The 24,100-nt window shown below is 42.0% G+C and overlaps 1 protein-coding gene across 1 annotated transcript; it reads left to right on the plus strand.

The window, feature by feature from the left end:
* Positions 1–11,450: 11,450 nt before the first annotated feature.
* LOC122412349 (uncharacterized) lies at positions 11,451–14,552 on the plus strand. Its single transcript, XM_043421820.1, has 5 exons — positions 11,451–11,556; positions 11,649–11,726; positions 13,745–13,942; positions 14,240–14,353; positions 14,434–14,552. The coding sequence occupies exons 1-5, from the start codon at positions 11,451–11,453 to the stop codon at positions 14,550–14,552; spliced, it is 615 nt and encodes a 204-aa protein (XP_043277755.1).
* Positions 14,553–24,100: the final 9,548 nt, after the last annotated feature.

Consider the following 24,100-nt stretch of genomic DNA (forward strand, 5'->3'; position numbering starts at 1 on the left):
GCCATTCTAGTTTATTTCGTGCGAAGAGAATTATTCGATAGAAATACGCCTTCGTCTTGGGAAGAACGTTTGTTCAACGAACGTATCGTTTTTATCGAGTTACACACTATTTATCTACATTATAGACCATCGTGTAGTTGTCAATTGACTGCAAAACCCACGAGAATATTATTCAGCTGAGCCTTCGTATAATTGTAGTCCTGCGAGGACTTTTTTCATGCGGATTTTCGTGTTTCTGCGGAGCGATTAGAGTAAAAAAGTATTTTAAAATACGTTTTCTCACTGGTCCTTAATAAAATAATTATCTGAGAGGAATCAATACGAAAAGACGAATATTATAGAAAAATGTTAAAATTTCAGCAGTTTTTCCTGTTTAAGGAACTCACAGAATTGAGGTTATCCTTTTTGAGTAACATCACATTCAGCAATTCCTCATACATTTTTATATACTTTTCGTTCTGTTTGACGGGAAATGTTAAAATAAAAGCAAATTTTCCAAAGCCCAGATTTCAAACCGTTAGCTGCCCTTTGCGTGAGCGGTGGCGATCAAAGGACCCAGGGCCAATTCGAGAAAGCTTTGGCCAGGGCTTACTCAACTCTGGTGGGGCTCTGTACACCCACAGAGCAAAGGTTTTCCATATAATGTGTTTCCTTTTATGCCCACGCTTTCGGCGCGCTTTCAAACCTTCGAATGCTCTCGAGTATATGTGCACATAAATATACGCATACAATTGCCTGATCCGCACGTTACTTTTTCCTTGTAATACCGGAAACCTGTCAGATACCGCACTCGTACGTGTTATTTTATTTCTCATCACTTAAACTTTGTGTACTCATCGGGGAGAGTTTGGTGGGGCTCTTAAGATTTTCCAAAGACTCGTGTATGTGAATTGAAGTATATACTTCCGTGAATTCGCTCATTTGAAATAAAGAAGGACCCTGTAGTTTTTTGATGTTTTAGAAAAGATCACATGCTCAACATTTTCAATGAAATTCTGACCTTCCAGAAAACGTTTCGATCTTTTTCATCCCCTTTACTCCGAGTCAGAACTCATTTTATTCGTTTTACATGCTTATTTTAATCAAAACCCTCGGTCTTCATCAATTTTATCCATAATTTTTATGTTTTCAAAAATAAATGATGGATTTTGAAGTTCCCGTACGTGTTCTAACCTAAAAAGCGATTGATTCGTGTTACAAAGTTGAAAAAAATTATCCATGCACAGACGGGTTCAGGAATTTGGGAAAATCGTGGACAGCAGAACGATATTTTGATGGATGTAGTAGAAATTTTCTTATTCTTGGAATACAAAAAGAATTTTGCTGAGAATAACATTTTTGACTGGTTCTATTTTCTTAATTATAAATGTTAAAAAATCGTGAAATATTCAGTTTCATTTGACCTCACGGTATCGTAATTCCATCACGTTTTCTCTCAGACGTCAGAGAGTCGGAGAAGGTTGTACGTTTCTCGAAGCAATTTGTCTCAAAGTCGTTACTTCCCGAAGAGAGAACTTCGGATGATGAGCCGAAGCTCGAGGATCGCGAGAAATTCGTTGAAAGACGTCCGAGAAATCTGATGTGCAAGAGAGGGAAGAAGAAGATTCGTGTGTATCGTGGGCCTGGCACGCGCCCGCATCTCCGAGAACGAAGGGCGAGCACGGACGTTACATGGCGACAGAGGGCGTCGAAAACGTCACCTTCTGGACATTCCCGCGGCGCATGCCAAACAATCTCAAGATACCATCCGCCACTCTCGCCCACCGGTAATACGTATTTCCGGTGTATGTGCCAGCCACTTGCTCTTTCACAACGTCCCACATATTTCGAATTCCAAGATGCTCGCGAATGTGCCACCCACGTGAGTTGTCATCCGCACTTGGTCCGGACTCCGATTCGTTCCGACTGAATTTCCACAGCATTCCAAATCAACTGTTTGAAACGAAATTTCTTTTTTATCAATTGTACAAAATAATTGACAATTGCGTTTTCGAATATGGAAAATCGTAGTTGTTTCTCATCTCGAAAGACTGGCAACGTCGGCATCACCATTTTTAACTCATAAAATGAAGAAAATTAATTTGACAATTCATTCTCCCCATAATCGATGATCTCAGTGAGTCATTTTTGCGTTCCTAGCAACTAATAGAGTGATTGGATTGGGGGAAAAAATGTTCGACAATTCTTTGTGCGCCGGGGTGTTAAACGCCGATTCTGCAAAAAGCGAGAAAGATACGAAACGTGCAAAAGTGCGCCACAGGATATACGCCATTGGATAGCGAGTTGAGCGAGGAGTGTTGATCGATGGCCACCCGTCAGTTGGCACCACTTTTAATTAAACCGCCCTCAAGATTAACTCTCCCCTCTCCGCGTGGATGGTTCTTCGGCGTCGAGTACGGCAAACGTTCTGAACCAGACGCGGGAACAAAACCTACCCTTCGTTGCTTTTTCCTTGTAATTGTTTTAAATCTCTCGCCATTCTGGCACAAAAAAGCTTCTCCCTCGAGACGCCACTTTAGACACGTGCTGCTTGCGCACGTTGAGGGGGAAAAAACCGCAAAACTCGTCTCGCGACCCGGTGACAGATTTGTCCTGGTTCAGCTGACGTTTATAAGATTTCTTCTCGTCCGTTATCAAAAGGGTTGCTAACATAACCGTCTGCTTACTTATCATTCTTCAAGATTCATCCCTTCCATTTCATCTTCTGAAGAAATTCATCATCCCGTTGCAAACGTTTCTGAAAATGAGAAATTATTATTTTTTTTTCTAAAAATTCGTCTTCTAGACAGTCTGTACGAATGGATTCATTTTAAAAAGCTGCTAGTCATTGTATAAAACGATTGAGCACAATCAAAAACAATGTAAAACGTTGCGAAAGGAACTTGTTTAGCAAATTTCAAAATATTTTAGCGTCTCGAAACAATTGTCGAATAACAGTCGAGCTGACGGACGTATATAAATTGAATTATTCGACGAATATCATTTTCTCGACACAAGCAATTTTTTTATACTGAAAAATTCTCTAGTGAATGAAAAAACTAACAAATTTTTACACCTAAATTTCGAGTATTTTGCTATTAATCAACTGACGTCAAAATCAAACAAACGATCATTATTTTATCCCCCAATAAACAGTGCCATCATTTGTGAACCGTTTGCTAAACTAACTCGAAAACACGAGGGTCGAAACGATCCATGGATTTGTTTATCTAATGCATAATTATATAACGCTGTATTATTCGATATCCAACTACTTCAGCTTTCCTGCTTTAATAACATACCAGAGTGAAATGAGGATGTATCGAGAATTAGGATACTTGATAACTATTATTTGCACTATGCTTCTTGTGGGCTAAGTAGTAACAACGAACTTAGTATATTGCCCAAGGCTGCCCGTTTCAATTGCGTATCATCAGTCCATCGTCTTATCCACATGGCTGGCGAACGCCGTTGTTATGCCTCGATTCAATTGTACAAACTTGTATAGTCAAAATCAAGAACAGTTAACTAATCGTATCGCTGCTAATGATTTTCAAGTGTGATAATATCAATATTTATAATATTCATTCCAAAACACAATCCATTTGTCTGTTTTATTTAGTGATCAGAGAGAAACATTACTAAAATTTGTCATCCATTAAAAAAAGCTAACAATTTTGTTTTCTCTCGCAATTGTGGTTGAGTGGCCGTTCTTAATTATTGATTAAATGAGCTTCGTTCGAACGTTCGACCGAATTCAAGGTTATCATCGTCTGGAAAAAAATGTGCTTGCCTTAGAATTATTTCTCTTCTGACTGCATCGAATTATTCAGTGTTTATTCTTGCTGTTAACTCTTGTCGCGCATAGGATTAGTGCCAACCGGAACATCAAAGAGTCTCAACAAAGAGCTAGTCCACAAGCCACACAGATTTTTCGAAGCTGCTATTCTCAGTCGGCGTCTCTAACCACCGTGTGTTTATCACTAGTATAGGTACAAAACCAGAGACATTATCCAGATGGCCGATCGCTGTGGTTTCTTTAGCCCGATATTTTTGGCCGAGTACTCTCCTCCTCCAATTTTATCCGTAACTACCTGCCGACTCGTTTGATCGTTTTCTCATTTCGTCGAATGCGGTGTTAGAACAACAAAAAAAATCTCCATTCCCCATGACAGGCTCATTGATTTTTGGGATTAAGAATAAGCAAAATTCACATATTTCGACGCTGAAAATCTATCGCTTTTTCAACCACGTCAAACCAGGAGAAAGTTCCGACACTTTTTTCTCGTAATCTTCGTCGGACTCTGCAATAGAAAATTGTGATAAAAAAATACTAAGTCATTACGAATTGAAATTGCATTTTATCAGTGACGACTCATGATCGAATGCCTGTGGGAAGTTACGGTACGGAAAAAAAAAATTCGACTTCATCAAACTGTTTCATATACTCATGAAGCGCATCGGAGCCGCTGGTATATCAATTTCGGAAAGCTGTAGCAAGGTGAACAAGACAATAGAGAATTTATCAAACGTTTTACACTGTCATCTTCGTCTCATCCCGCCTGTCAACACCGATTTGCATTATGAATGTTGGCCAATTTAAAATTCATTACCGCGAGGCGAGCGGCAACAAGAAATTGTTTCTTCGCCCCTCCGCCCTTCATCTTCGAAGGTTGGCGATGTCGTTTTATCCCCCGTCCGTCACTCAGTCAGTCACTTTCGTTCTCAACGACGGTACACATGCAAGGGACTCGTCCCCCCTTTCTTTCTCTCTCTCCCTCTCCGTAGTTTTCCGTCTTACCAACTGTTTTGTGTACTCCGAAGCGTGCTCGATACAATTCTAGGTGGGGATAATTGTTCGTCACTGAAAACATCGAGATGTGAACTCGAGGGAGAGAGTTCACGTTTCCTCATCTCCGTCGCACCCACGCTTAAAAAGGATGCTTTAGGGCTTGAGATGTGGCTGAACCCGACGACGAGGCAGCCAATCTTTGGATATATCTCAGTCGCACCCTCCCTCACTCAACCTCTTTCTCCCTCTACCAACTCATCCTTCTGTTTATTTAAATAATGAACGGGGAAGAGGGGGTTTAAGCCCTGGAAATGGATGACTACAAAGCCTCCAAATCCGAGAGACTGTATAATCGCGCCCCTCTCGCGCGTGCCACCCCGTGACAACGAGATACGTTCCACCTGCTCGCCACTTTGTCTCTCTCTCTCCTGCTCTTTCTATTTCCTTTCTTCACTCCTTCTTTTTCTCTGTACGTGGTGTCAGAAAAATGCATATGAACTCGTTCCATTAGCCTTCTGAACGCTTCTTAAACTTCTTCCATCCACTTTGACCGTCTCACGTTACCGAAAACTTCCATTTATTCTCCTTTTTTCTTCCAGTCACGCAATCAATATATTTCAAAGATTTGGAAAAGTAACTCGTTCAGCTCGAATTTCACGAACTCGTTCGTAACCACGGAATGTTATGTTTTTCAGAAGCTCCTATGCAGAGATAGATCTTCGCTTCAATGGCTGCGGAGTAAATTTAGAGCAATAGTTCTGCCCAGTTACGAGTGAACGTGCGGAGTTTTTCCATGCTTTGTTTTCGAAGAAATAGGCTAAGAATCCGGTAAAAGCTGCACCAACGAGATACGAAGCGTATGCCGATTAGCTCGGTGCCAGAAGTTCAATTTCGGTTTCAGTAATCCAGAAATTTCGATCGATTTTCCTTTTGATTTTATTGACGAGTGACAAAGCAATGTAACATGGACAATTTTCAGTAGAAATTAAAAATAGAAAGCGCACCCCTTAGCCGATTAACGAACATGAGACGCCGCGCAGTAGTAGAATCAGAAAGACGAAGGTGCAGGAAGCGGCGACAGCAGAAAATAGAACAGAAGAGCGAGAAAAAGAGAGAAAGACTTGTATGCCAAGATGAACATTGCCGGCTTGAAAACATTGCACGATCAATCGCACCCCGTCGACTTGCCAGGATTGTATCTCTTCTTTTTTGAGTGAGAGAGAAAAAATCAGGTCTCAAGATGCTGAAGAGAAAGAGAGGCAAATGCTAAGGAAGAATTGGAGACTGCTCGCTCGTCGAAAAAGCGAAAGGAGGCTCCAAAGCAGTTCAGATATTCACCGGTTGATTACCGCGTGCTCCGAAGTCTCTCTGCTGTACTATACATATATATGTATAAGCAGCCGTACCAACATATTCTAGTACGAGGGTGAGAAGAGTGAATACTGGCAACAACCCCTGCCTCGCCTGCTTAAGGCAACATATACTATCTCTGTTTCCCTCTCTCATTCTGTTGCCCTTTCGGTTTACCCCTCTGGGGAATTCCCGCGAGGACGCTAACTCGACAACTGACAAATTAGCCCTGCGTACCGACGACACTTGCAAAATGGGGCGACATGAACGAGCCCTTAACTCTGTATCTCCAGCACTATTTTGGTTTACCAAGAAAGCAACGGTTGCTTGCCACTGCGCGGGAAAGACATAGAAAGAGAGAATGGCAAAGCAGAGCAATGGGTCGAGCGATGAAACGAGGGTCTGTTCTATTGGAGCTGAAGTGGATTGTACCGGACTTTGTGTTTTCATCGAGGTCTCTCTGCATCGACGAGACAGAGAAGAGCCAATTTTGTATCTAGGAATAATATGAAGAGGCCTCAGCTGCCTAAGATTCGTCTTCGCCGAAATCTCGTTCATCTTTGTCGAAAGAAAATTTGCATCCCAATTTTTCTCGCTCTCACCCTCCCTGCTCTCTCGTTTTCTCCAATCGCCGAAAACGTTTTCGTTGATTCTCAAAAAATAGACAAACTCGATGAAACATACCTACGTGCACTTACCCGAATTTGACCTCATGAAAAATTCATCCGTTAGAAATTTAAGAGGTTAATTTCCCGTCTTTCCTGCTGGGGGGTTGATTTTATTACGATGGCGGATGGACTCTGATAGCTAGTCGACGCTGCTCTGTAGAACCTTTCGGTTTCTGATCGCCGCACACTCCCGAGAGATTTCGTGATAACCGATTCCAGATCTAGCCAATAGATGGATATATCAACCGGCAGGCTGAGCAAAAAGGCGGAACTCCATTATTCGAAGCTTGTAACTGCGGTACTCAAACCTATCGAGGTTACGACCGTTCGTATCGAAACCTCCATACGTATAGACACTGTGTAAAATTTTCTTTTTCGTTCGGCAAGTCACACGGGGATATCTATCCTGAGTGGATTGAAAATGAAAAAGAAAGAGGTCGTAGGTCGAATAAATGACGCTCCGCTTGGGCCGATCGCTTCCAACACCACGCTCGAGGTCGATACTTTTTCGCTGTATTTTCCATATCACTGTACATCGAAGTTTCATTCGTGTATATGGGGCCTTTACAGAAAAAAATACAAAAATAAAGCTCGCAGTGTTTTTGATGAAGATTTTTTATTTCAAAATTTTAAATAGTATTTTTGAAAGTTTGTATCTCGTCGCTCATTGGCTTTAAAAACCTATTAACAATTTAAGAGTATGGTGACAAAAGTCGGTACTTGCAATGATCTGTGGTGAACATTTTTTTTTACAGAGCTCCAAAAATCGAAATAAATTATCATGGAGGGCCCAGGACCGGACTGGTCTCAAGAGTAGTTAATAGAATAGTATTTTGAAATGAAAAATTTAAAAAGAAAATCGAAAAATACGCTCACTTTTAAAAACATCGTTAAAAAAATTTGATCAAAAATATTTCGGATTTTTTTTCTGTAAGAGACATTCAAACACAAAGATTTAGAAAAAAACTCCAACTTCGGACATTATTAAGATAGTTACGAACAAAAAACCAAAAAAGTACGATTTTTAAAAAAATTCTGTATTCTTTAAACAGTTAATCAAAGATATCTCAAAATTTGCCAGAAGGGCTCGTTTGAGGGGTACTGAAGTATGTCGAAAAATTGCTGAAATGAAAAATAAAAATTTTTCAAACAGTACGATTTGGCGTGAAGCGCCCCTATAAGTATGGAACACGAACACATACATAAAACATAATGTTTATAGATATATTCGTAGCGAAGAATCGCGGGCTAGCGCGTGTCCCGGAACTCTCGAGTAACCCGCACCGCCGCATCAACCCCACCGATTGTTATTCCCGGCGCGTATAGCCCTTGGTGTCGCTTTCACTAGACTCGGTTACTGATAAACGAGCGGTTTCTTCCCCTCCTCTGCAAACTACCGCCACCATTTCCTCACGTGAATGTAAACTCACCACCGATTCACCAAATCCTCTTTTTCTCACCCCTCATTTTGCAGTGAACTCTTTTTCTCTGGCACGCCCTTTATAGCCTCCTTTTCTCTCACGTTTATTTTCGTCGAATCGGTGTAGCAGTAAATCGCTTTTTCACTTAATCGATGGTCGTTAATGTCCGAAAATACTCAGCTTGTTTGCACTGTAAAACGAACAAACTTTACCAATGTTTTTGACAATTACACGTCGAGCTCTTTATCACGTACGAAGCTTGTTTGACAGAAATCTATAAATTGATTCAACGATTTCTCCTGATCGTAGATGGCACACTCTTTCAAGCATTGAAACTTGGAAACTCACAACGTCTGATATTTCAGTGAAAAAAATCTTTCGAACACTGTTCTAACCTCGTAATTCGTACTCGAGCAATTGTGAAAAAATAGCTTTGGGAACAACGTCCAAGGAAAATTCAATGCTCATGAAAAAGCCGTGAAATCTTCAGGGAATTTCTTTTCGCGCTCACTCAGAATCATGCCGGGTCCATTACTGGACAAAATGGGCCGTCAAATCTGGCACGCATTGCCATAATGTTTTCACGTGCCACGTAACGATAACCGCGAGGTCCGCAGCTTTTCTGCCCATTTTCATCACTCGTACGTTTTTCTCGAGCAATAATAGAGACGAACATACGTCCGCATACGTTTTGCGACAAATCGCCTGGCAGCAAATATATGGGGTGTCTCGACAGCTGAAATGAAGATCAAAAAGTTGAGTACATCCCAGAATTGTGGAGGTACAAAGCCGAGAATCCTCAGACGAGTTATCCACATTTTTGGATCAGTTTTTTGAAAAATTCTCCAAAATTCGGGCTTGACATCCGCAAGGTTTATTATTTTCGCCTGGCTCGTCAAATCAGTTGCATTTCTATTGGTCGATGCCCCATTTTCGACGCATCGGAGGAAAAATAATCAAGGAACATTCACTTTAGAACGTTGAGTCTTGCTGGAAAATAAATCATGAATTGTGGGACACCGTGTACTTAACGTAGCACATGAAACGTGTTAGGGGCAAAGGTGGAACGTCACGTTTCTGGGGCTTCTGTGTTCCCTTTGGTCTCACGGGAACGATGTCTCAAAGCGACCACCGGGGAGTCTCCGCCACGCGAGGAGTCGGCCACGCACCTGCAGCCGCGTCTTCCACACCAAGAGCCAAGCAGCCACGTTTTCTCTTTTCTTCTCGTCTATTCGCTCTCTTTATTATTTTCTTCCCCACCATTTTCTATATCGTCGCTTCTATTTTCTCTCCCGTTCCGCGATACACGTTTTCCTCAACGGGAAAAACGTAACTATTGGCTGTGCATCAAACGAGGACTTTTCCCACGTGGTTCGACAAAATATGTTCCTCCCTCGCCTCGTATGCGGGGAGCTTGCGATAAGGACGAGTGGCGCGGCTAACCAAAAAGACTCACGAATCCCACAAGGCACGATAAGTTTGTCGTAGCCAATTTATACAATTGCCATGGCACAACCTACTTTCCCACTCGCTTTCTCGCCCTCTCTCGCTCTCTCATTCTCTCTCTTGCTATTTGACACAAGGGACTCACGAATTTATTGCTAATGTCGCTAGGTATGACTTCGGACCTGCAGTCTTTCGGTCTTACTCATAATTTTGTTACAAACTTCGTACATACTCATGAGATTATTTTCCCTCCCTAATTAGTTCATTGCAGAATGATCAATTCTTTTTTAATAGTCGTGGAAATAGCATGGAGCAAGGTAAGTCTGCCCAGTTTCCTAACGCTATTTTATTTTGATAAATAAAACTTTCTTTCTGGGTGCTTCAGTTACATGACCTGCTAACATAGTCAGGTATTTACTAACTGTTTATTCTTTTATTGTATTTTTTTGAAGAAAACTCAAATTTATTGAGAAAATTTGACACGAGATTAAAAAGAAGAGTGAAAAATGCATCACGTGCTTCTCATAACAGTAAAGAAAATATGAGGAATCCCTTTTCAAAAAAATTTTCTAAACAGAGAGGAATTCACAATAATTTAAAAAGTGGAAAAACAGCCGCAATAAATCGGGGCTGGACCACACATGTCGTTCTTGAAAGACCTTGAATCCTTCCTTTTTGCCTGTAAGTATCGATCCGAAGGAATATCGCATCGTTTATGTGACGAATAATCTGTCCAAGCCCATAAACATTTATCCCCATTGAATGAGCGAACGAAAACGATTGGTATTCCATAGGAACGAGGCACGTTCCAACACGGAAAATAACTGCGATCGCGTGTATAGCTATCGAACCAGCATCGAGGACATGTGTCACACAACCCTCCAAAACGATTGCTCGTCTTTGGCTCTTCTGTTGGGGAACTCGAATAGCTGTTTAAAATTGTATAGTCGAACTACCCGTTAGGGACACGTGCGTTTTTTAATGTTCCACGAATCCACCCGATAACGTTCTTTAAACTTTTATCAATGGTTATCACGATTACGTGGGACGAATGACCATTGCTGTTATTTTGTGAGAGTCCCCGGCGTATTTTTTTTCAGAAACATGTGAAAACGAAACGTGTTTACCGTCACAAGACACAGGAATTCAATTTTTTTATTGTTATGGTGTCTACGATTATATTGATCAGCTGTTTTTATGGTGATGATACTAAAAATGAATTCTCATGGTGCCTGATGAACAATATTATAATTGAGTAACCATCGTTCGCATTCACTCGAAGAGAAAAATCTATTTCCATCGCTCAGCTTTTCCATGCCCATAAGTCAGCCAAGAGTCGATAAATCGAGGGGGGGAAATGTTCGTACGAGAAGAGAGTTTGCGGAATGTCCATTATGCTATTACCGAATCGTGCGGGGGTTTCGTGGTCTCAAGAGAGCCAAAGTTTTGTCAATGTCTAACCGACGTTAAGCTATCGACGGATGATCGATGCTTCGTCTGATTTCTGTGTGTTTTTATCAAAATTTTCAAATTTTTCTTCCATTTTATTTTATGAATTTTGCTTCCTCTTATGAAAAATTGAAAAAAAAACGCCTCGCAGTCCATTTACAGAACTAAAGCTTTTCCGATGTGAAAACAAAAAATGACTGCTGAAAAGTTGACAATCTACAAACATGACAGGTTGGCAAACCGATCATCAAATCGGACAACTAAGAAGCAGAAGTAATTTTATTGTATTTCTTCCACAATCGCGACAATTGGAATTCAAAATTTGTACAAGTGAAACGTCATAGAATGAGTATCATTGCTGCAGCCCTACGATGTCGGATAATTCAGAGATATTTTCTGTCAATCATTCAGTACAGGCACACGTCACATCCGGCGCCATACGGCATAGTGGGTCAGTATCATTGAAAAGAAAATTGTTCCCCACGAGTCCGAGCTCTTTTTTTGGTATCCGAAAAAAGTGTCAATTGATTTTTGACATTTTAGCGTCTGTCAGATTCGCCAGCACTGAAACGAAGTCAGGATTATTGTCAAGATTGAAGAACATTTTCGTCCGATCTTCAGGTAAGAAAAGTGCGCTTTCGAGCGCCAACTTTTTTTCTTAATCGCGAATATACTTTTTATCATGGTACAAAAAAACGCATGGATTCGTTGCATCTGTCGAAAAAAATTTGTACAGACCAAGCGATCCCGATGAGCCCTCAGATCGATAGTGCGAAGGACCTCGCGCCGAGACATTTGCAGCCTGTCATCAAAGATTCACACCTAGCCCGCGAAAAAGGGATCGAAGACGATGACAAAAGCTTGAAGGATACAAATCTTCTAAGCAAAGTTTGCAGCAGTGTAAACTCCAATGACCAAGTGACGGTTTTCAAGTCTCAGTGGGGGGTCAGAGTACCGGTTAACGGTAGCGATCTCCGGGACGATGAAAAATCGCCAAATTACGTAATAACCCAAAAGTGGGGGGTCCAAATGCCAAATTCCAAAGAAACGCAAAGCTCGACGAGCGATAAAGAGAAGCAAAGCGACCAACAAATTCCTGAAAAGTCTGGTGAAGCGACAATAGAAAAACCGCGGGACGTTTTAATCTCTCAGAACTTGGAAAAGACAACGGAAACATTGACGTCTGGTATCACAGCTGCGCCATCATCGACTCTTGACGCGATACTCCCATCGGAAAACGAGGTCAAAACACCCTCGATAGATATCAAGTTAACCGTGACCCCCGGCGCCGTTTTATCTTCCGATTCTTCCATCCACGGAGACGACGATTACAATATCCCGAAAGAAATGCCTCACAACGGTGAAATATTGGCCTGGCAAGATGTCGTGGCCAAATCAAAATTACACGAGAATGAGTTGGCTCGAAAAGTACCAAAGCCTACTGAGATTCAACTTGATCCGATAGGCAGCGTTTTCATACGGCCTGAGCCCCCGGAACGAAAAGCTGATGTCGAAACCATTAAACCCGTTAGCAAAGTCACATTTTCCGAAGCAAACGTACGAAATCTGTTGGATCTCAATACCCATATTATTGGAGTTAATTCCACGGAGTCAAAGAAACTGCACACTTGTGGCGTCGTAGAACTCGATCATCTAAGACTCACCAGGAGCAGCCTAGATTGGACGGAAGCCAAATCTTTTTCGACTTCGTCTCGATGTAGAAAAGAGACATTTTCTGCTGATACAGAAAAGTTGGAGAAAGCTGGGACCACCGGAAGGAACGAGTTTCAACCTCCAACGGAAAATGCTGAGGCTCCGAAGGCTGAAGAAAATTTGGACGTTTCGCAAAAATTGTCCCAAACGGAAGTTCTGTCTTCGAACGAGCCACGAAGTTCCGTAGATAATGGAACTTCACAGACGCCGGAAGAGATGAAAACCATTTCGTACGAATCATCAGAAGAAGCAACAAAAGTCACTAAATCAGAGTGTGAAAATCCAAACCAGTCATCGACCGGAATCACAAACGTAGAGGAATTAGAGAAAACAATATTGAGCTCGAAAGAGAGAGATGACAAGGAAGACGGTAATGAGATTAAGGACAAAAAAAACATCAAAGATGGCGATTACGTGAGAAGTCCCGGTGACCCTTACCCTTACAGTCGCGAACATTTCGAAAAATGGCGACTCCCACATGGCAAGTGTCCGATCGTCAATGACGACGTTCCGAAAGTAAAACCTGTCGAAACGAACGACAGCCCACGGTGAGGACTTACCCCGGGCTGCTTAACGTACACGAAAATCCATAATCGTCAAACAATTACTCGAATCCCACCTCATTTCGTGTACAATTTTTTTTTCATTTTTTAAGTTGTTTTAAAATTCAATTATTTGAATCCATATTTTTTAAATTAAATTTTTTTTTATTATTTCAATTTATTTTTTAGTAACGATTAGTTTTTTACAAGGAGTGAATAGTCTTATGAAAGTGTTTCGGTTCTCTCGACTTCCTCCGTGGGAAATTTGATTTGAAAAAAATCGTCTACATTAGGCATATGTGAAAGTGATAACAATCATTGATTCCTCGAACAAATACGTTGGCTCAAACTGTCCCAAAGTGTTTTCTCGTCTTTACGTTTCAGACGATAAGTTTCCTCCAAATAAAAAGATCGCGAACGAATCGAAGAATTCGTCTGATCAGAAAAACAAACGGAAGTCGTTGAGCTGGTTGAGGGAAGTGGCTGTCGGTGCGGAACAGCCAACGGATCGGGTACAGACAATTCACCCGAATATTCAACCACCGAAGCGTGTTGTCATCGAAAATTCACTGTCCAAAGATCGTAAGCCCGTTGGGAAGTTCATTAAGCTTCCCGAATTATTTTGCTGTCTTAAAAAAAAGTTTTTGTGTCAGTCTGAATGCTGGTGAGCGATTATCCAAGTTTTTTTTTAAAGATGAAATTAATTGAAAGAAAAATTAAATTTTTCATTATTCGCCTGAAGCAGGAACTCGGAATTCTGTCATTTTTGAGAAAGAAACCTTTAAAACTGATGGCAAAAGCATCAGAAAAGGCATGAATTATTATCGTAAGCCACACGCTAAAAATGACTGCGTAATGTTTTCGTTCAATATTCCACAGAAGCCAGTAAACTTGTTCGGTATCCAGAATCAGTTGATGTCAAGTCCTCAAGTTTGATTGTCTCAGAAGAAATTTCAAATAGTCCCGCAACCATGAAGCAGATCCGACAAAAAGGTATGATTTTTGGAAAAAAGTTCACCACAGTCGAAGACATTGATGCTGATGAAGTTGATTGATTGACGTTGATGTTTCAGCCATTAATAATGAAGTTGAAGCGCAGCGAGTTTACGAAATGAAGAATTACGCTTATATTGCACCGGAAGACAGCAAAAATTCCCAAGAACTGTTAATAAAACGGTCGACAAAAAATTAACTACGTCAATCATTGCGTTTCTTGAGTCTATTTTTTAAGAATGTTTTTTTTCCATATTTTACGTGCAATTATAAAATAAAAAAAAAAACCTACAAAAGTCCACAACTCTTTATTGAACTTTTAAACCTGAAACTACTAAGTGTTGCCACTTCTAAGCAAATGTCTGATCAAATTCTCATCGAGTGACAGTATCCGCTCGTTTTTGTTTTACAAACGAGTCAATCCTGATAGACTAAAAAACTGTTGTTCGCTGCACATTCAGCTAATTTCTCCTGATCGAGTGTACGCTGAAATGAATAGAAACCACAAAAGTCCAGATAGTTTTGACCTAAGCAGAGTTGAGCCCCAGTCTCTAATCAAGATAAGAATCAGACTGTGACACTTTGCCAGGGTTACGGTGCTCCGAGTCCAGGTTCTAACCTCCATCTTGGGTATCATCGTTTCGATAACAGGGTAAGGCGTCTACCTTCTTATTATTCAATCATTATCGATACGAAAAAAACGAAAAAATAGATTGAAATCGACGTGTATGTTGCACCTGATTGATGATAGTTCATGGTTCTCGCGGACGCGATATCTCGTTCGGATTAAAAACGTTCTCTTTCCCCTGTACTTGGGTGGATCGATTTCCCTCTACCATATTTGCCTCCTCGATCGTTTAATCGCTCAAACCATGAAGGGTATTTATCGTTCGGTCTTTTCTCTCTTCGGTACGTCTCGAGGAGGCATCGCAGAATCTCTTATTCCTTCTTCCTCTCTGTTCGAGACTATACGTTTGAGGGGGATATGCGTGCGTGCCGGGTCTTTCTGGGCGCGCAGTCACGAACACGCCACAGCTATGGTAGAAGCTGTTATTTGATCGTCATCTTATACACTCATTCGCAGTACTTATACATGTATATATGTCCAGATACGCGATCATCTTCTCGCGGATTTTTCGTATCTCGAGCGTCCAATCATTCAAATCCGCATATATAGTAGCTCGATATCAGCCACGGCGTCTAATGCCGTGCGGCAAGCCGCGTAATAATCTCTGCTTTGCTCCGCGGAACCTCCCAGTTTTCGAACGGGCACCATATTTGTGCCGCATCGTTCTTCTGCCGGGTCTCTCGTCTATAGGCTACCAACATTTGCTCTTCTACTCCGAGTTTCTGTATTCTCCCGACTCTGAAGGGATTTCGGGGTCGAGACTCGACGGTAATAAGCAAACGATAATGAAGCTGGGGTTCCGCTTTTGATTACCCGTACTCGAGCTCTTCCATCTCCTTCTATCTCGCTCGCTATGCCTTTCTTTCGCCTGATATGACAGTAAAGGTGCCAATCTTGGGAGAGAGAAACGAGACGAGACGGACACAGCTGCAGCCTCCCCCCCCTCCCGCCCTCTCGGTCCTTTATTTTTCTCATCTCTCCCTTTCTTTCTCTCATCGTTTCATTCTCTTTCCCACTCTCCCAAGCATCGCGCCGTGCCAATTTTCTCGAGATCAACGAACTAGGATTGGTTTGTTGTTCGGAACAGACTATTTTTCTCTTCTTTCTCTTTTTCTGCGCATCGAGAGAAAAAAAATAGCAGCCGAAACGACTGTGCAACACGTGCATCTCGAGAGTTTTTAAAATTGGGAAAGACGATCGCTGCTATTCGCTCGACCTTGTTTCTTTATGCTGCGGCAAATGTGCACCTATCAGTACTTTGCCACTTCGAATATTTTTTATCGAACGAAATAAAGCAGGCGGATGAAGAGTCTCCGACTTCATCAGAAGCAGATATGTAGCTTCAAACATCAAATTAACGAAATGAAGACTCCTCGGAAAATCTTTGACCCCACTACATCGGCTCTTCTGAAAAATGATGATAATTGAGAACCGATTTCGGAACAGAATACCGAAAATTTTGTAAATTTTTTATAAAATGATTTTACACATTAGAGCGAATTTTTCTCTCGTTCCATAAAAACTGTCACTTTGCAGTGTCGAAACGGCAAACTCGTTTTTTCCTGCTTTACTTTTTTCAATTCTCTCAGATTCGTTCCGAAAAATATCGACTTTTGTTTCGAACTCTCCAATTTTCAGATGACTCGTAGGCCTGCGAGATACTGAAAAGAAATTCACCGAAACGTTGACGTGTACTGCCGTCCGTCACTTCGAGAATGAATATTCATCCATGTTAATATCTTTCCGTTGAAATATAGAGAATAAACGATCAGGTGAATAGAGAAAGCACATACGTCAGGACCTCGTACAGCGCACTAAAGTGCGGCTTAGCAAAAACAGCAGTCACACAGTCCTAACCACCGGTGAATTGGCATTGGGTAGCAGCTAGTTCTTATTTACGACCTGTAGAGGGACTGGAGAGTGCTCCGGGTTCGCTTATCCTTGACCCTCACGGCTCTCTTTTCTCTCTCTCCGGGGTTGCTAACGATACGATCTTCCGACGTTACACATACGTGCACACTAATGCGACGTATATGGGGTGTCCGACTGGATACTTGAACTGTGTGATTCTCGTTAAAATCATGAAACGTGTCAAAATGCCAATTTTTCCGAGACCCAGAGAACTTTGAACAAGTATTTTATCCCATTTTCTTTCTTCGTGTAATGAGACCCCTGGCAAATTTGTCCTTCGCGTACCCTTTTCTGGATTCGACTCTTTCTCATTCTCTCGAAACGACGAAAAAGTTCATCCGCGTCACGAAATGTCTAACGAGCATTGCGAAATGATTACGTGAGCCTATACAAACTCCATTTGCACCACAAACCTCCTCCTTCCTCTCGACACAAATCCCTTTCTATGGCAATTTTAGTCCAGTTCGATGTCATCGATTATCGTGGGTCGAGCTGCTATATTGATTGAAAAAGAATGAAAGGACACCCTATACATGCGATACCAACACTCGGTAGATCATTCCGGCCATTCGCCTAGTGAGAGAAGATCGAGAGTCGCCCCCAAGACACGCCAAGATTTGCTCTCTCTCTTTCTGATCCGCTCCATACACAAGTAAAAAGATCACCCCTCGCAGGTTCTATATTACTCACGCCACTGTATTTTCACTTGGCGAGGCGATCGGTGCCGATATCATAACTCCTTGTCGTACGAGAAACCCGGTTCAGAGAGAAGCGAGCTTAAACTACCCGCGATATCTACTCTGCTACCCACAACCGAAGAATCTCTCCGGACATTGCGCGGTGGCTGCGCCAGCAACCGGGCGATAGTAATTCTGCGATAGAGCAACCACAATCGGCTCTATTGCCCATCTCATGGACACCACACGAGCTTCCTCCCATCCCGGTTTTATAATATGTCTCAACGATCTTTTATAAATACGGATCCGCCTTGTCAACTATCTTCACACTTAGCCGGCAGCACGCATTTGGCTGGGTTACCGGGCATCATCGAGAATAATAAAGTAAAATTGGAATCGCCGAGTCCAATTAGCTTCACCATGAAAAATTGACGATTCTTTGAAAACGAGAGTTTCTGGAGTTTCATTTTAGTCGTTGATAAAATTGAGTGTTCCAAATCAAGGTGTTCCGTGAATTATTTGCAAAAATACCGAATCTCGAATGGAACGGTTGCTTCCAAATATTTTTCTTGGTCTTATCGCGTCCTTCTGTTCACAGAATTCGAATGCAAACTCTTAAACATCAAACGTCCATCGTATGGACAAAATTTCGGATGAGAATTGTATTTGAACGATGTGAAACGTTTCGTCAAGTTCGGAGACATTGTAAAGCAATCGAAGAGCGAAATTTCAAGAGTTTCAGCAACTGCAAGAGAGTTGCTTAAAAGTGGCACCTCGTTTAGCTTCGATCACGACATGTCGCGCGATGAAAATAGATGGTTTACTGGGCAACCTTAAATACGTCAACGTTTACCCGGACGAGAATTTCCGAAAGTAAATCGACGAGGAATGTTTTCGTAAACGTCGTACAACGAGCGCTCGCGCGCGCGCGCCTCGTGAAGGTTCCGTGACGAGAAATGCTATAACTCGATGGCGAATAGGTATGAGGAGTAAAGAGGGTTGACGTATACAACGAGTCTCAGAGAAGCAGACCCCTCTCCCGATTTTCAAAGGCTATTATTAATAACGCAAAGTGGAAGAGGAGAGAAGAAAAGAGAGGAAGGAGAGAGAGAGAGAGAGAGAGAGAGAGAGAGAGAGAGAGAGAGAGAGAGAGAGAGAGAGAGAGAGAGAGAGAGAGAGAGAGAGGGACGAGAGAAAGAAAGCAAGAGAATAAGCCGTTGTTTATGGTGTCGCGAGCATGTATGTACTTAACGCATCTAGCGCCAGCATAATGGCTCTCGTGAATCAAGAACACAGCCGAAGGCGATTAAGCCAACATGTCGGAAGGCCTGTTATTCCTCCAAATTTCGAAACACATTTTTTCCCCAATTCAAGCTCCTTGAGGAGCAGCGCTCTCTTCGGAAAGTTTCAGTAAGTCAAGGCTTCGTCAGATTTTAATTGATATTTTTTGAATCAACTAATTAACGAGAAGCGTACAAAATACGAACTTGGCCGAGAGTTTCGTTGCGATGTTGGTATACATTCGATGTCATAAAAATAATCAAATTTCATCGCAATCTTTAAATTTGTTGGCAGCTATTTAAACACGAATAACATTTTGAAATAATGAACATAAAAATCAAAATTTATGAAAAATCATTTTATTTAATTTATGTGCAATGATGATGAGATTTGATGTAAGAGTCGAAAAGTTTGAAATCCATCGAACAGTTTGGCAATGTGCCTAGGAAAAGAAAACAATTCATGGATAGAATTTCTTTCGTATAGCTTCAGTGCAGTGAGGTCACGTCACCTTTTACGTAAACGTATCTACTCACTTTTCCTCATGCACTAAACAATGAAACGATCAATCAAACAATATCGTTGCTCGCACGAAAGTTAATTAGTTTCCTAGCAATGTTTCTGTTCAGTTCCAAGGACCGTCGTTTCTATTTGTTTAAAAAATTATGACGTTTTTTATCCACCCAAATAATAGTAGAAGCAATGTGAATTTATTACTTTTACATATTCTCGTGAATTTGAGAGAAATCATTATATAAACGCACTGCGGAGCTATTGAACCGATTGATGCATGGGTACAATTTTATCTTGAAAATAATCAAAGTAGCGAGCGTTTCGAAAGGGTTTTTCCGCCGCTTGGTAAAGAGAACGATCGGTTAAAATTCAGTCAAGCGGATAAGTGCACGGTGCTGGTCTGCAAGTCATTGTAGGATCGTTGACCACAGCAGCTACCTTCGGTCACGATAGCCCAGTGACACTACAAAAAAAATACATAATCGAGCGAGCTTTCCGACCGGATATCTTTCAATTATCGCCTTACTATGATAGGCAGCGAGAGAGAGAGAAAGAGAGAGAGAGAGCTCTGGCGAGTCAGCGTCTCGTCGTTCGCCGCAGCACACGACAGAGACTTTGTACACCCCGTGTGATTAATCGACGTCAACTGCAGACCTTACGAAGACCGCAAAGGATCGTGATTGGTGGCGCTCGCGCGCCAACGCATTAAATCGAAAGGGCGCGTCACATTGGTAATCGATCTACGAAAAATTCGTATATTACTACTTTTTAAAGATACTTTGATATCCGCCCAACCGTTGCGAGGCTAATTGGGATGACTGGCGTAAAAATTTTGGTAAAAATCATTAACGACGATTCGTTAGCGATTCGGTTTTTCGTCAAGTATTTTACGTTTGCAATCTTCGAGTCGACATTTGGAACGTTTGCTGTCGACCAGGACAAGTTTTCCTCCAAAAGATGAATTGGAAATTGGAGAAGAAAGTTTTTCTGACAATGAGCGAGGCAGTCGATGAGCAATAAAACAAAATATACGATTATGGTTACAACGAGCCTGCGAATTGTCCGCTTTTTCTTCTGGCATCGTTAAGGGTGCATCGCGAAGGGGAAAGACCCGATAAAACGATGAATTGTACAAATAATGGCCGCACTTTTCGATGACACGTAAGTGATGGGGCGTGTGATGAGAATTGCGATAGGTACGAACCATTACTCCCTTGTGCGCGACTACCAGGACCAACGTGTGGAGTAATTAACAGCTGATCGACTTTCGTCTTTCCCCAAGAGCGGGAGCATCATCCCTCCCGTTGCGAAGGCGTGCGTACAAAAGAGCTCTCGATATGCTCGACGACCTCGGTTCGAGTATCGACCTTCACCTTAAGGGAGAAAGATTTCCAGGGTGGTAATTATCGCGTGGGAAAATGGCCAAGCGTCCTTGTCCCCGTCCTCGTTGTCGTTGATCAATGATAAACTCACAGAAAAATTTACACGTTTATGAGAAAATCCTTCCCACTCTGTTTCATCGGGCGACGATAGTGATTAACTCGCCACGCAGAAAACTTGACAAAGTTGAAGAAGGCTCAGAACGTGTGTACAACGTCGTTTATTATCGCGTCGAAGATATTTTTCTTCGTTCACGAGTAAGCGGGCGTATTTGTTCTAAAATGAATTAAAATTACGTTTTTTCCTCAAGTAAACCAAGCAGTCAAAAGCCTGAACAGAAAAAGTTATTGTTTTTCTCGCAAACAATTTATTTGTGCACATTCATTGAGTTACGACGATCATTATTCCTTGGACAACGCCAATAAGTCAGCTCATTTGGTTTTGCAATGCGTCAGATCCTACAAATTATTAGCAAAAACTATGGATGTTAGAGGAACAAAAATTACTGCTCGAATAATTACACGATCGATAGTAAATGTGTAATTAAAGATTGAGAAAAGCGAAAGGAAGGATTTAATGAAGCAGAGATCATGGAATATGTGGAATATCTGTCGTAAATCGAATGAGCTCGAACACCCGCACCGTACGCGATGTAATCGATCGATCAATGATCGTTGGGCAATAATCATCATTTCTTTCTCGTAGGATTCGACGTGCGATCAAAATTACGTGTGCGATGATGAGAAAATTCTTTTCACTTTTTTTCAGCTGCTTGAATACGAGTAGCTTTATAAACTCAACATCTTGCAATGAAAGTTTCCACGTCGAATGCCCTACAAAATGATCGCCCGATGAATTTTTTCGTTCCTCGTTAAACTGGCATTTGAAATATATAAAAAAGTGACAAAAAACCCAGATTTTAAGCATTTTTCGAACCATCACGACTTGCTCCAGTCTCCAAAAGTCGCAGTAAAAGTGCTTCAGATCACGAGACATCTCGAAGGCCTGAAAGAGAGAAAACCTGATCGATTTTCCGACCAAGAGAACTCTGACGTGCCGCGCGCTCCAGAACCCAGAAACAAATGACTGTGCGATTTTTTCCGCAGCAGCCGAATATCGTTCCCTCGTTAGGGAGGTGAGTCGCTCCGAAAACGCAATAATAACTCGACACACTGCCAAGAAAGAAATAAATAGGAGTCTTGTTGCGGGGTAGAAAAGCTGCGTATCGCTGACCCACGCAACCCGGGGCGTTATTAATTGTTCCGTGACGAACGTTTGATCGGGTCACGCGCAACTGCGATTCTTCGTAGATCCACATCGTGCGAGTCTATATACGAAAACAATCCGGAAATAGATGCTGTACACACAAAAAGGTGTCGATTGCAAAGCCTCGTAGAGAACAGACTCGACGCGAGCGAAAAAAGCACAAGAAATCGTTCTCTAGAAGTGCCAGGAACCCACACTTCATCTCGGCTATCCGATGGAGCAAAAAATGTAAATTCAAAAATTCAACGAGCCGTTTCACCGAGTGTTTTTCTTCCCCATAATTTCTTTATCCTCTCATCGACAACCGACGAACAGAGTAGCGCGGTCCAGGCAAAATCACATCGAAAACGAACTGTTTTTCGTCCTTCTATTACTCAGCGGTTAGCACGCACTCGTGTAAGTGTATACATATTAATGCTCCGCGCCCGTATGCTGGATAGATGATCGAACGTTTCATCTCGGCACTGATTGAACTCTCCCGCGGGAGCAGAGTTCGTCCGGCCTCTCTGTCTCTCCTTCTTTATTGCTCTTTCTCGTTATTGGACACATAGCGAGGAGCCAGCACGAGCTATCCAACGCTTTGGTCTCTCACGTAGCAACGCTTATATCCCGTGAGAAAGATGTCTCTAATGGATGGGCTACGCGATTCCTGCTCGCTTCAAAGACTTACGCACACTAACGTGCACGCACGCACATATTTTTCCGACACACCGCAATCACAGGACGTAAAGCTTTCGAGTATGGCAAAGCGTTTTCTGCCCTCCTCCTTCTCCTCGGGCATCTAACACGCGAGCTACGTAGCTTACCCTTGTTTCTTATGCAACACCGTCACCTTCGTATACGCCACGTTCAAACTCTCATACGTGCCGTTCGGATCGTTTACTCTCGAATCAACATCGATCGTGTACCGGATGTAATCACGATTTTATGCCATTACGATGCGGTAGTCATTTCGTAAGATTATGCTCTATCAAGTACGCGATGCGTATTGCTTATTTCGAACACTGACGCACGTTTCTTTTCGTGACAAACGGCTTTTCGTTCGCTGTGATTGGACGGGTTACGACGAGTCCCATTCTTGGTGGACGTTCATTCGTCAAATGTGACGAGAAACGTTCTCTCATTCGTCGATCGTACTTCGTGCAGGTAATGATTCATGAATTTGTATCGCCTCCCGGTTTCCTTTGATAATTCGCCGTTCACGTGACCGAAAAGGATTCGATATTCTGTTCTGGTTTCGAAAAGCTGAATCCTTGTACTGGCAATTCGACGTGATATACAAACGGAAATTAGATCTTGCTCGATCTCTGAGTCGATGTTTTTATAGAACGAGAGCATTTTGAGCTGAGTGAGAATAAAATGAAATTTTTTCAGTTGTGTTTCAAATAAAATAACTCGTGTATAAACAGTTTTGATGAGACACGAAAACTGATATGGAAGGTTTAATTTCGTTCATTAAAAGAAATTATTAGTGGACCGAGAAAGCGTCAAGAGGAAGTCGTCGGTGGGACGTCAAAGAAAATCATCTCTCCGTCATCATCGAAGATCTTTCTCGTTTTTTCGACGTACAGATCGTGACTGTTTGTTTTATCGGTGGCTTATACCATCCCTCGTTTTCTTCCGGGGGAGACTCCACACGTTGACAGCTCATAAATGCACCCAAGATCATTAGGTATTTCGTCGTTTCGTTTAGTTTTCAGTTCTTTCTTTCTAAGCCGAACGACAGCCAATGAATTACACGTGAGTCCTCTGACAGTGAAAGAACAGGGCGTCAAACGTGAAACTCGCCTCGGAAGATGAAAAGAAAGAAGTGAAAAAAAGCTTTTAGGGGACATGAAAACGATCTGGGAGACGCGGTGCGTTTGACGATTCTATGAATTTGTCTCATGCTACCGCCTTTTCAAATAAAGCGTCGGGCGAGGAAGACTACGAGGGAGTCGAGGAAAACGACGTTGTTTGGCTGAATCATGCATCGCTGTGATAATTAGAATCTCTAACTAGAAATACCAAGCGTATAAGCGCATCATTGTACTCGTCGTGGCGTCAATCGGAGTGGAATAAGCCCAGGGTAACCCTTTCTCCGTCAAATCA

This window comes from Venturia canescens, chromosome 6 (assembly GCF_019457755.1).
Source record: "Venturia canescens isolate UGA chromosome 6, ASM1945775v1, whole genome shotgun sequence".
Classification (NCBI taxonomy): Eukaryota; Metazoa; Arthropoda; class Insecta; order Hymenoptera; family Ichneumonidae; genus Venturia; species Venturia canescens.